The 14,538-nt window shown below is 23.5% G+C and overlaps 1 protein-coding gene across 2 annotated transcripts; it reads left to right on the forward strand.

Annotated features, from left to right (window-relative positions):
• Positions 1-4,118: 4,118 nt before the first annotated feature.
• LOC145974385 (thyrotropin-releasing hormone-degrading ectoenzyme-like) lies at positions 4,119-14,332 on the forward strand. 2 transcript variants are annotated; one of them, XM_083104192.1, is made up of 14 exons: positions 4,119-4,266; positions 4,738-5,251; positions 5,940-6,383; positions 6,818-6,998; positions 7,256-7,397; positions 7,712-7,808; positions 8,455-8,795; positions 9,878-10,152; positions 10,557-10,765; positions 10,962-11,270; positions 11,373-11,442; positions 12,058-12,150; positions 12,330-12,521; positions 12,948-14,332. In XM_083104192.1, exons 2-13 carry the CDS (start codon positions 4,791-4,793, stop codon positions 12,486-12,488), a joined length of 2,781 nt encoding a protein of 926 aa, XP_082960318.1. In that variant the 5' UTR covers positions 4,119-4,266; positions 4,738-4,790; the 3' UTR covers positions 12,489-12,521; positions 12,948-14,332. The 2 variants fall into 2 exon arrangements, with proteins under 2 accessions (XP_082960318.1, XP_082960319.1); XM_083104193.1 differs by lacking the exons at positions 12,330-12,521; positions 12,948-14,332 and having other exon boundaries at positions 4,120-4,266; positions 10,962-11,157; positions 12,058-12,145.
• Positions 14,333-14,538: the final 206 nt, after the last annotated feature.

The following is a 14,538-nucleotide window of genomic DNA, read 5'->3' on the forward strand; positions in this document are numbered from 1 at the left end:
GATATTAATCATAAAAAACTGTCGAATGTATGATTATTTTTAAATACAGAGATAAATTTTAATATAGAGATAAACTTTATCAGTATTAAAGTATGTAAAAATATTTCACTATTAAAGTTTGTAAAAATTCGACAGAGATTCGATAAAGTTTCTGTCAATTTGCTATTTTACGTTATCTCTATCAAATTGATTTATATTTCACATTTTTATTTCCTGACATGTGTAACGATATATATTTTGTTCATTTTCGATTTATATATTTTGTATGTTAGTATGTCCATTGTATGTCACTTTTAGTTTTAAGTATAGATTCGGCAAAGTCTTTGTCAATTTACTTTTTTCATGTCGTCTGCCGAGTCTATTTTACATTTTTATTTTTCGACATGTATAACGAATTATATTTAGTTTTCGTGTTTTACTTACGTTTTTGTACGTTATTATATTCATTACTAAAAAGGATTTGAATTACTAAAGATGATTAGAATTTGATTAGAAATGTTTTTTCTTTTTCAATCATGATAATAATTTTCATTTCTTTTTGCTGATAATTACAGTTTTATCATTTGCGCTCTAATTAACTAACTGTATTTTTGGTTCTAATAACATTTTTCTTTGTTTACATGATTGTAAAAATTTGTCAAACTGCTTAAAATCAGTTCGAAAAAGTACAATAATTTCCACAAGCTTTAATATTTGAATGAATTATTTATCTTCTACTGAAATTGTAAATACATTTTAGACACATTTATTATAACAAGGTAACCTCTTATTTTTTTAACTTGTAATGATTATCATAAATTCCAATTTTTCATATATTATGGCACGTACTACAGTAACTCATGACTACAGTAATGAATATAGTAAAATAGAATTGAACTAAAGCAAAATATAACTATTTTTACAAAATATTATATTTAGATATTGTAAAGCAGATAATTTTTTGATTTCGAAAACAGTTTATATAAAAGAATATATAAAAAGATTCCGAGTAATGTATACATTTTGCAAAAGTAAAAAGCTATTTTATGAAAATTAGCATAATTATATCTTCTGCGTGTGTCACTTACTATTTATTGTAATATATTATTATTTTATAATACATATAAAATCGAATTATTAATAAAACTTTTAACTTATAACTGTGTGTTATTCTTTTTGCTAAATTTGATATTTATTATTATTATATCATTATATCATTATAGATATAAAATGAATTTTGCTTATTAATGATATTTATTAATGATATTTATTGGTCGTAGAATTTTTTAATTATTTTTCCCATATTTCTCCGCTAAAAATACTATTGGAATTTACTTTTACATTATGGCGCCAAAGATATGGGAATCTAACCGAACAAGTTTAAAAAGTCAAGTAGTAGATTTTGTCAAGAGAGTCAATTTTGGCAAAAAAGAGATCTTTCGTCCTTCAAAGACCTGTCCTATTTTACGTCCCTATTTTAACTGAAATCCATTAAGCATCTGTGAGATAGGTAACCATTCGTACACGCGTGACATGTGACAATACCAATCTACAAAGTTTGTCCTATGGATTTAGGAACATTCTGTATTTCTGAATGGTATGTATATGAAGTCTTTGCGAACACTTTTTATTTATACATTAATAATATAGTCGTTAATTAAAATACAATTGTTTATTTAAGCTTGAAAAGTATTGCATAAAGGAAATTTTTCGTTAAATTTTAATAAAAATTTTCTTATGTTTTTTATTTTAAAACAAATTGACATCTATATAAATATAAATATTATAGATAGCTGTATGGTAAAACTGCAATGATAGAAAATTTATGATAGATTAAAGGAAATGTACTTCAAGTATTTCAATATACAATATAAGTATATTTTAATCTAATGTGTACATCCAAAAAAATACTAGAAAGTTTGATTGATTTTATATTTCAATTTAGTAATATTCTCAAATTGATGAAACAATATGTATTGCACGTATATGTATGTCTACATATTTTCTTTATTTTAGTATATGCATGTTTATTCCTTAAAATACTATCATACATTTATGAAACTCTATATTATATAGAACTCCTTTTAGGTCGATTAAATTGGCATTAAATTATTAATGATTTGGCTAGCTGCATTGATTTTACATTCTTTTTTTCTGAATAGTTGCTGTTTCAACACTTATTTAATAATCTTTTATTTTTTATATTTCTATATTTACATATATATATATATATATATATATATATATATATATATATATAAACTATTTCTACTGACTGAATCATTAATAAAATTACAAACAATAGAATATAATAGAGCGAGAATTTTTTGAACTAACAAAATATTTGTGATATGATGCTGATTAAATCTGAAATATTGTTTTTTGTAAAATTTTGGTATAAATGCAGAAATTTATTTAAAAAAATTACTGTCTTCTTGGAACTATATGTTTTGAACCAGACGATATAATAAACGACCTTAAATCATTTACGTTTATCTACCGATAATAATAACACAGTTCAATAAAAATAATTTGTCTTTGCACACATAAAGGCATTCATTTTATTTTTCACAGCTTTTTTAATGCAAAATTACAATATTAATTTTCAAATCGTTCTATTACATCAAAATTTTGAACATTTAGTATTAAAAATCTACGATCTAATCAATTATTTTGTAAACGTCGAGGGATTGATTCTTCAAGAAATAAGAAAAAGAATAAAAATATAGAATACAATTTTTTGAATGCTCTAAAAATGCTTTTTAAAAATTATTAAAATTAAAATTTAAAATTAAATATATAGAGCAAGAGAGTGATTTAAACATGTATTGATATTTTATTGTGTTTATTCACGAGTATTAACCTGATTTCATATTATTTTGATTTTCAAGGTTGTTTTCATTGTATGCTTATTATGATATCACGTGTCGAACGTTAGCATTTCTCGGTAGTATCCCAGAACAGCAAGATCAAGTTAATATAGACATATTTTCGTTTTAATAAAATTTAGGATAATAAAGAATTAATTATTATCTGACATTAAATTCTGATCGACTAACATCATAATATACAAGGTAAGTTGTAACAAAACAGAATACATAGCCGTTTTCAAAAAAAAAGAACGTGTAAATTATATACGTTGAGGACAATTTAAACGATTTTAATGGAATAATTTTTTTTTAGTATAACACAAACATAACAAATGTAGTGTTTTTCTTCAGAAATGATTGTTTTTTCAAAATTCGTTCAAAGTCGTTTTTATAAATATATTAGAGTAAAGAGATTTGAATTTCACAAAAGCGTATGAATATATTATCTTAGAAATAAATTCAATTTAACTTAAAATCATAAATCTCTAATAAAGAAATTTTTTATTAAATTATGTCAGTATGTAATTAAATCTAATCAAATTAAATTAATAAATTGCATTTAATGAGATATTACGGAATAATTCGTTTATCCTAAAGCTAAATTTTTTTAAATAAAATGTTATATAATATTATTTATATACTGGATCTCTTTTATATGTAATAATAGCAATAATTAAACAAAAATTTTTATTAGAACTATGTATATAAAAACTTGTGTCATATATATAATGTGTCAAGACTTGATAAATTTGAAAATTGATTATCTAAAAACGATATTTCTTTGTGCACATTTTTCACTGGAATTATTAATAATATTTTAATATTAATGTAACACAAGAAAACGACATTATGTAATATATATTACACGACATATAATACTGCGAAATTCATTTCTGTTGAGTTCTTCATTCGAAACCTGCTTACCTCTTTTATTCTATTTATATGATAGAAGAAGAAAATATTAATTTTAAACATTTAATTTAAAAAAAACTACAACAAATCTTAATACATTAAGATACAAATAGAGATGAATTATTTGCTTAGAAGAAAGAAAATGAAAATATGAAATACAATTTCTCGATGGCTTTAAAACATTTTCCAAAAATAATTACTTTAAAACCAAATATGAAACGCGCGAGTTAATTTAATCAAATATTCACACTTTATTACTCATTGATAAATAAGACACTTATTAAACCTCATTTCACATTATTTTGATTTTAAAAGTTGTTTTAATGACATATTTATTATAATTTCAGATATCGAACGTTGTCATTTTTCGGAAGTTTCTCAGAACATGAAGATCAAGTATATATAGTTTTTGTCTACATTAATAATATATGGTAACAACGAGCTAACTACGCTTAATTATTATCAAAAAACTAAATTCTGATCTGCAGACAACTATATACGAGAGGTGAGTTGTTATTAAAACAAAATACCTACATAGTCGTTTTTAAAAATAAATAAAATGTATATGTTATGTACATCGAAAGGACAATTTAAATAATTTTAATGTAGAAACATAACATGTATAATTCTTTTGGTCAAAAATGGCTGCCTTTTTCGAAATTATTAAAAGGACAGAATTTTAATTTGAAGCGTATATTATTATATTATTTATGAAATAAAAATCACACGATCTAATTTAAAATTAAACGTTTAATAAAACAGTTCTTTATGAAATGTGTTAAAAGTTCTTTATATATATATGGTATGTATATATATGTGTATGTATATATGTATATACATAGACACATATATACATATATACATACATACATACATACATATATATATATATATATATATATATATATAATATATAATATATATATATATATATATATATATATATATAATTTTATTTGTCTCTTTTTTCAAGAAGAAAAGATAGTTAATTAGCTATTTAAGACGATTGAGAGAGAGAAAAAGAGTGACATGGCATTCCTAAAAGTATTAAGTTGCAGTCTAATATTTATTGTCGCGGCGCCGGCGGCTCCTCTTAATGATACATCGTTGTCCATACTACCGAAGCTGGATATAATGCAACATTATAACATCTATTTTGAACTATATGTCAATGACGATATCTTCTACGGCGAATATAATGTCCGCATTTATATTCCTCATAAAACACAAGATATTTACTTTTATAGTGAAAATTTGGCGATGATTAGAATTATGCTAACAAACAGTACACAAATATCTAAGAAAAATGAAGAAAAAGTTTCTGTCTATAGGCCGAAGAAATTTATCTATAACACTGAAACGCATGTAACTACCATTTTTTTTCCGTATGATTTATTATCAGGATATTACACTCTGAATATGATATTTTCCGGTCTTATAGCTGAAGATGGAGGATTTAGAATTTACATGAATAAACAAAATGATAGAGTGTGAGTAGTTTTTAAATAACTTAGACTCTAAATACCATTCTCTAAATACCATTCTTGCTTCAATTTTTGCAAACTATTCATATCATTATTATTATTATACTATATTGACATAGTTTAACATATATCACATGATTCAATAAATTACTATTCAAACATAGTTCTTTTATAATTCACAAAAAATTTCTCTATAAGTAATTAAATCAGGAAAAATCTTTTGCATTGGAAGTATACATAATATTCCTATTATCAAAAACTTTTTGATACAAGACAAATATTGATTATATATAGATAATGAAATCTTAATTATTAAAAATACTGTTACATATTATCATCTTCACATATTTATTATCTTATATAAGTGCATATTTTAGAGAATATTATGAATATATTATTTTATGTAGATTTATTATAGATATTACAAATATTTTTTATGACGTACGTGTATATTAAATAAAAATATAGCACAATAGTCAAATTGCAATATGATATAAATATTATATAATTAATTTTTTAATAGTATTTAATAGTCAGTCTTTATAGTCTTAACAGTCTTTATATACATTTGTGTATTTTCCATTTCTTTCTCTTTCTCTTTTAATTTCTAATATTTCAGTAGTAACTGAAAACTTTTTATTTAAAATATATTGTTATATAAAACTTTTTATTTGAAATATACTGTTATATATAGGTGGTTGAGTGCAACGCATTATTACAAATATACGACTCGAAGATTATTTCCATTTTTGAAAGATACTCTATATGCTAGTTTTAACATTTCTATAAAGCATCATACAGACTACACGGCTTTATCAAATATGCCCGTCAAAAAAGTAAATATGGATGAAAATAATATGCAATGGACACGCTTCAAATCTACTCCTGTAATGCCCGTGTATTTCATAGCAGCGGGTGTGTTTCATCTCGCCTTTACTTCAGAAACAAATCAGAGTGCCAGATTGTTGTGCAGAGCAGACATAAAACCACATATGCAATTTGCATACGCAGTTGCTAAAAATATTAAGCGGTTCTTGGAGGAATTGCCGCATATCAGGAAAACTCCGGAAGAAAATCACATCGCAATTCCGGGGTTGTTCGAAGCAGAAGAGATAATGTTGGGATCCTTTCTTTATAGGTAAATATATTTTGTTATATAAATGTAAATATATTTAAAGAGAAATGTCAATATATATTAAAAAATAATATTTTTTCTCGCTGTTCGCAATTATAGAATTCAAAACTATATGTATATTTTTATATTTATAGTATTTCAATAAATAATAATAATGTATCATAGTTTAACATATTTATATTTAAATTTAGAATTTATATTTAAATTTAGAAGAGTAATTTGCGTATGTGTGTGTGTTTTTGTAAATGAACACATATAATATATTATTTCTTGTTTAAAGCAATTATATTTTCTATTTAATTTATCTATTTATAATTTAATTATTTAATTTATCTGTGATACAACTAATTTTCATATTTATAACAGGAATTCTCTTATTTTATTGTATTTTATTGTATTCTCTATACTTTATTGTAATATTTCCGAATTATTTTTAGAGAAGAAGATATTATATTTAATCAAGAAACAGATGATGAGATACGCAAAATTGAAATAGCGCGAGTAATAAGATATAAGGTGATGCACGAATGGTTTTATAATGGAATTAATCCATATGAGTGGCAATTCTGGTTAAGCAAAGGTTTTGCTATGTTTTTTGGAATTTTCGCCACCAATGAGGTTATTTTATATTTAGCGTTAATTATTTCAATCATACTCAAATAATTGGAATTTTAAAATATTTAGATTTTCGTAACGATAATCAGCGAAAACTTACCACATAAGCAATATTAAATTAAAATATTATAATTTATACATATTGATATATATATATTTTTTAAATAACTTTAAAAATACATAATTTGAAATGATATCATTGAATGTGTGAGCACTTCTTTTGATTAAATATTTATTTAATTATATTAAAACTTTTCCAGACACTTCCGTATTTTGGGATACGAGATTTCTTTGTGGTTCAAATGCAACATGATGTTCTTCATTGGAGCACTAAGGATACATGGCCGTTCACAATCGAATCAGGATTCAATAGCTCTTTTGAAATTCCTCATTACATCAAGGGTATAATCAAGCAAATAATTCATTATCGATAAATTCTTTAATGCTACATATAAAAAATATTATAATAAAAAAAATAATTTAGTTGTGATTTATTTGTATTATTGTTTACGTAAATATTATTATAATTATAATATTATTATAATTATATTATTATAAATAACGTTTATCAGAAAAATAAAATTAAAGTTAAACTTAATTAAAGTTAACTTTATTTATATAACAGTTATGTTCATGAATTTATATATCCAAATGAGGTATAGCAAATTTATTTTATACATACTACATTTTTACTTTATTAATGTCAATTTTCATAGCAACCATTATGTTTCGCACATTGCACACACAACTCCCCGAAGATGTATTCTGGAAAGCTATCGAAATATATTCAAATATACTTAGACATATAAATCGGTGAGTAATATAGATTACAATATTATTATATCATAAATTTAAATGCATATTTTTAAATGAATGTTTTAATTTTACTTACTTTTTAAATTATTTTTTGTTTTATTTTTCAGTTTTGAAATTTTTTTTTGTTTTCTTATCGATTTTCTCTTCTATGATTTTATTCTTTTCTGTGTTTTCTAATATAATTTTATTTATACATGATTTTTATTAGTAATTTCAAGACTTGTTAATTTTTCTCTTGTTAACTTTTAACTTCGATTTTGTGTCCGTACTTATTATTATTTTAATTTTCTTCTTCTTCCAATTTTCTTTAACTTTTTTCGTTATACATCTGCGTATTTCATTCTTGTTTTTTTAAAATCTTCTCTCCTTATATCTTTTAATTCTTTTTATTTTACTTTATTTCTTTTCTGTAATACATTTATCTTTTTAAATTACTATTCTATTCATTATTTTCTGCCATTTACCATTAATACTTTCTTATTATTCCAATTCTATTTGATATAATTTACATTTCTCTGTCACTACTGCTCTTCCAATTTTACTTTGTTCTTTAAACATTTCAATTGCTTTTCAATATTTTTCTTAATATATCTTCCTTTATATTTTCTTTATTTTTCCTTATAATTCGTCTTTGGATTTTTAGCGCCACAAGTATTAATGTTTTCTGGCACGTTATGCAAAGTGCTGCGGAAGAATCATCTTACAAAATCAAATACAATATAAAGGACAGAATAGCTAGTTGGACACAACTAAAACATTACCCTGTGATTAATGTGGAAAGAAATTATAATAATAGCAGCTTGAATATATCTGTAAATTTTGACATGGATACATGGATATTTGTGAATATTACTACACAAACGCATTCTAATTGGAAGATATTATTGCCTGAAGTGTGGATAGCACCACATATTTTGCACCATACATTAAATATAGATTTCATAAACAAGAGTGACTGGATATTGGCCAATTTACAACAAAGGAGTAAATATTAATCGATAAATTTATTATACTTTTACATATATAGCTGTTCGTAGCAAATTCACTTTTTCTTAAAAATAATTGCGTGTTTTCTTTATATCAATTGTTTCCTCTCATTTTCTGTGCATAAAAGTATTACGATAAGATAATCGAAAAGTAAATATTTTGCGAGATATTTTATGGTTTATGTAAAATTTTGTCAACTTAAAGTATAAAATATCTCGAAAACTATTCAATTTTTGGCTATTTTATCCTTATAACTTTTTTGCGAGGAATATTGTGAGAAATTGATTTATATAGACAAAGTAGAGTAGTTAAATTTAAAAACAACTAGGTTGTCCTTGACATCTACAGGATCAACTGATATTCTTATCTTCTTTTCCTCTCTCTACCCTACAACTTTGATTTGAAACATTCTTTTTCAAAACGCCTGTTTTCGAGTTACTGTGTAAAAGTTTAAACGGGACATCCTGTATATAATTCAATCTATAGCAAATTTTTTTATATATTAGTTAGAGAACATTTTTCTTAAGCATCCAACAATGGTTAAAATTATTTAATATCTAATAATTTAATTATTGGATGATTTAATTATAATGATTTAATTACAATAGTTATTAATATTAATAATACGTAATTTGTTACACATACATATGCATAAAGTTTCAATTTTTTTACCTGATTATTTATATTTTTTAAATTATGTCTACATAGTCTATTGTTATTATAATAAAATTTTATGCACGATCTAAAGATTGTACATACATTAAAATGTTAGACGTAACGAAATATGTAGTATAATTTTATTATCATTATTGATTATAAACGTAATATAAATAATAAAATAAATTTAGGTTGACATAACTCTTTTTGCATAGCTCTATAAATTGATTTATCAGGGTGACATAATTTAATATTGACAATCCACAATTCGCTTCTTATAATAATCACAATTTTTAATACACAATTTTTAATATATTTTTCATATGCTTCGAATATAAGAAGATAAAAGATATTTCAAATTATTATTTGACAAATTCAATAAAAAATTTAATTTAATTCAGAATTTATTTATCAAACCACAGAATGCTATCGCGTCAATTATGATGCCGAGAATTGGAATAGACTTTCGAAATACCTGAACACCAATACTTTTAGAAAAATACATGTTCTCGATCGTGCTAAAATCATCGACGATACATTTCACTTTCTGATGACAGGCCAACTAAATTCTACTATATTCTTGAATATTTCTCGCTATCTATGGCGAGATACAGATTATATCGCATGGTATCCTATGTTCAAAAACTTGGAATGTATATCAGGTTTCTTTGCATTTCCAGAAAACGCACTTATAAAGGTATAAATAATATTAGTTTGTGTAAGTAAAAAAATGTGCGTTTTATATTAAATAATTTATATATATATATAATAAGATAAAATATAGATGAATATACACAATGTTTAACTCTCCAAAGTCCAACTTCGGCTTTTAAATTCTCGTGCTATCATTTGTTTAGTATTAAGAAGAATTGATAATAATTAGATATTAGATAATATCAAATTGTATTAATTAGGTGTAACATTAATCACGCATTTATCATGTTTTTAATCTTATAAGAAGATTGTTATATTATTTGGATACATATATATATCTATAGCTTTTAAAATAGGAGTATATGCACCAACTTTATCAATTCTTCTATAACATATAAATAAATGTATAAATATATAAATTCTTATACATTTTTTAACAATTTGTAGACAGAAATAATAACATCATTGAATACGATTATGTGGAAAATGAAATATCCCAATTTGCAATCAAATAGATTGAGTCAGGAGAACGTTTTCACTAAATGTTTGAAGCAAGAGGCTGCAAGATGGTTATGCACCACGAATCATGATGGTTGCTTGTTAACAGCTAAAAATAAATTAAACCGATATCTCTCGACTTATACCAATCGCACTAAGTAATTACTCTTTGCAATTATTTCTCAATCACGTTCATTTTATAGATACAATTTTTTGTATTTAGTGAAATGCTTGATAATTTATGTGATCAAGAGATAGAATTACGAATTTTAATAATCTATTTTTATTTCTTAAATTTTAATATTCTATTTTTATTTCATTAATTATTTATTTTTATTTCATTCTTAATATCAGAATTTGGACGGGATGGAGAGAATGGATATTCTGCAATGGTTTGAAGTCAACGAGTGACGATACTTGGATGCGAATGTTTAATATATATTTGAAAGAATTAGATTATAGTGTTTTAAAATTTTTAGCTTGCTCCAAAAATTCCTCAATCATTCTCAAGTATATAGATTTAATGACATTGGACGCTGCTCAGGGAAAAGTAATCACAGATTTCGATCATATAAACAGTTTTTGTTCTATTATTGCGAGACATGCAAAGAATATCGAAGTATTTGATTTCATATTATACAATCTGGAAAGCATAAAACCCATGTAATAATATTACTTTTGTAAAAATATGTAACAATTGTACAATTATTACAAGATTTGCTCTGTTTTCTAAACTTATATAAAGTTGTTGTTTCATTTTTATAGACGAATCGACGTTATTCCAATATTAACTATCATCATTAACCATGTATATTCTAAGCAACAAATTGACAAGGTAAATTTTATAAACTTATATGTAGATTTATATATACAAATGTACATGTACACAAATATAATTGTTCATTAATCTCTTCTTTTGAATATCAATATATATACCGTATGTCTGAACATAATTTAGACTTATCTGTTCTATGATATATGTATTAGAAACTGCTGATTATTGGACAACATCGGGACATTTATACATAAATTATAAAACTTTCTTGTATTTCTATCGTATTATTTTTGTTAACAGGTTACTTTTATTTTTCTTTAATTCAATATAATTTGAAAACCCTATATAAAGTTATTTCTAATGACTTCTTGTGAAAGTTAAAAATAATTACGCATAATAATATGTGAAAATTAGAGGGGATTATATTCTATTATATGATCTATTATACAAGAATGTATCTATTGCAGAACACTATATGTGAAAGTTTTAACTTCTTAACTTTTTAACTTCTTGATCTTTTCTTATATCAGTCTAAAGTTTTTTCAGACAGACGTTTCGTTGCATAATTACGCTAAAGACAAATTATATCATATAAAATTCTACTATATTATAAAATAGAAGACAGAATATAGAATTACTATTTACATGTTAATCTAAAAAGGAAATTTGTTTTAGATAAAGGAGTACATGAAATATAAAATCCCGTATCTTCTGAAATATCCACCACCTTCTCTGATTAATTACGATCATGATCAATATGGTGATAAGGTAAATTTTATATAAGCTTAGATATAATTAATTATTAATTTCTTATTATATTAAGCTTATTTATCTTTGTATCATATTACTATTTTATCTTAATTATCCTAATAACTAGAAAATGTGGTAGAATTTATAGTACGAAAAGTAATTACTTTAAAAATAAATATTAAAATAATCTTTTTCAGTTAAACAAATACTGGTTATTTAGAAAAGAGCATATGGATATTATGGTAAAGCATGTAAACCGCAAGCTAGAATTACGTTGGAATCAAACAAAGAATCAACTGTACGAATATCGATATCTTATAAAAGACTTCGATGATATTTTTAGAGCACTTGATTGATTAATCAATTAAATCAGAAAAAAATAGCTAAATGTAATGTATGCACATATTTACTTTTAAGATATGAATAGTTCTTGTATTTTCATTTATTCATTTATTCATTTTGATTAAAAATAAGCCTTCACGAATAAAAAATACATATACGATAACGATGACATAGTGGTTAATACTAGAATAAAAAGTTAATGAGTACTATTTAAGCAGTTATAGTAAACATTATTACGTCTTCTTTCTTTTGCGCGGTTTTTCTTACAATTTTTCTATTTCTTAAAGTACTACTTGTGTGCCATAATTAAAAAAGAATATTTCTTTCAAGATGAATTGATATATTATGTAATGTGTATGTAATGCATATATGAAATATTTCACAATTATCATACAAATTTTATAAAAATTTCATTCTTAAGATATTAATCATAAATCCAAAGAGTTAATTGTTAATGATAATTATTTTTATAGATCACAGTATGAGACAGAACGTGCTAGTAGATGTAACTTTATTGTACTCGACGAATAAAAAATAATATGGAGTACAGTATATTGAATGGACGTCAAATAATCGTTGCGACAGAAATAACATAATGGTTTCGATTGAATAATACAAAAGATAGAGAGTAAATTACATTTTACGCAATGTACAAAAAAAGAATTAGAAAAGCAGAAAAGGGCAGTCATATTTATAACTATAGTAGCGCAGTGGTCATAAAAATGAATACCTAACAATTTTTTATAATAATTACAATAACTCTAGAATAAGAAAAGAGTAAAAAAATGAACAAGCGAGTGATATATAAATTAGAATCAAATGCTAAATAGTTTAAATAAAATATCAGAAGTTCTGTACTAAATGAGATTTAACAAATCGATTTGGATTTAATATTTCATTGTTGAATTTAGAGTTTAAGAATAGAGTTTTAAAGTTTTGTTGTCAAATTAAATTCAATACAGATGATACTGATTATTTTATTCAAAAAAAAAAAATTGCAACAAATTACACATTTTAATCCTTTTTGGTTAATAAAAAGACTTTTTAAAAAGTAACTTATTCTCTTTATTAAAAGATCTAAGGCTTTTAAAATTCTATATGTCAGAAATTTATCGTTTTTGCAGTATGCAAGATATCAGTAGTGTATCATCATATATAATGTATGTGCCGTAAATATTTAAAATCTGTAATTTGATGTCTCTAATAGGAAACGAAATAACAATTAAGTTTATATTAAGATTAACAAAAAGCCAAATATCACATGTTTAGTATATTATTCGAATTGATATAATTATTAATTATCAATTAGATATAGTATATATATGTGTCTATGTATCTAAACTTGTAACATAAATAATTGGATGAACACAAGAGAATAAATTATCTATAATTATTCCATCTTCTTTCTATTCATTATAAATATATTATTTTAGTGTGTGTTTATGCAATACTGACAAAAATATGACATAAAGTTTTATGAAATTTGTTTCTTTTTGGAGATTTATTTTTTTATTCTATTAAGATGTATTTCTTTTATTATAAAAAAGAAAATTATTAGACAATTAATATATTAAAGACAATCAATATATTACAAGTATTTATATATGCCGGTCATTAAATTGCAATACAAGCGGTGAGAAATTATTAGAAAAATTGTACAGAAATTGTAATACTATTACTCTAAAAATTAATTGTACCAAAGCATGTATTTATTTTGCAATTATTTTTAATAGGAAGATTATAAAAATTACGTATATATCTTACTTTATCTATGATAAAAATATGTATTGTTAATAATGTTTATAAAAAAAGTTCATGTTTAAAAAATAAACTCTGCAAAAATATTATGTGATTTCATGTCTTGAGAAACATGTATTTAAAATAATTTTGTTACAAAATTTTATAATAACATTCATAAGTAGTTTATAAAGTTTTAATTGAAATCATGAATATTCCAATAAAAAGAAATTTAAAAATATATTTTCAAAATCAGTTCTTAAGATTTCATATGAGATCTCAGCACTCTGGTGTTGTTATAATCACTGAAAGTTCTTCCCACTACTT

This window comes from Camponotus vicinus, unplaced genomic scaffold, assembly GCF_025532165.1.
Source record: "Camponotus vicinus isolate PSW18456_S1 unplaced genomic scaffold, iyCamVici1.0 SCAF_7, whole genome shotgun sequence".
Lineage (NCBI taxonomy): Eukaryota > Metazoa > Arthropoda > Insecta > Hymenoptera > Formicidae > Camponotus > Camponotus vicinus.

What these genes read in the sequence shown, in the direction of transcription:
- LOC145974385 (XM_083104192.1), top strand. Translation starts at nt 4,791, where the DNA reads ATGGCATTCCTAAAAGTATTAAGTTGCAGTCTAATATTTATTGTCGCG. An exon ending in TTGGGATCCTTTCTTTATAG is followed by an intron (nt 6,384 to 6,817) that starts GTAAATATATTT and finishes AATTATTTTTAG; the next exon opens with AGAAGAAGATATTATATTTA. An exon ending in CTGGAAAGCATAAAACCCAT is followed by an intron (nt 11,271 to 11,372) that starts GTAATAATATTA and finishes TCATTTTTATAG; the next exon opens with ACGAATCGACGTTATTCCAA.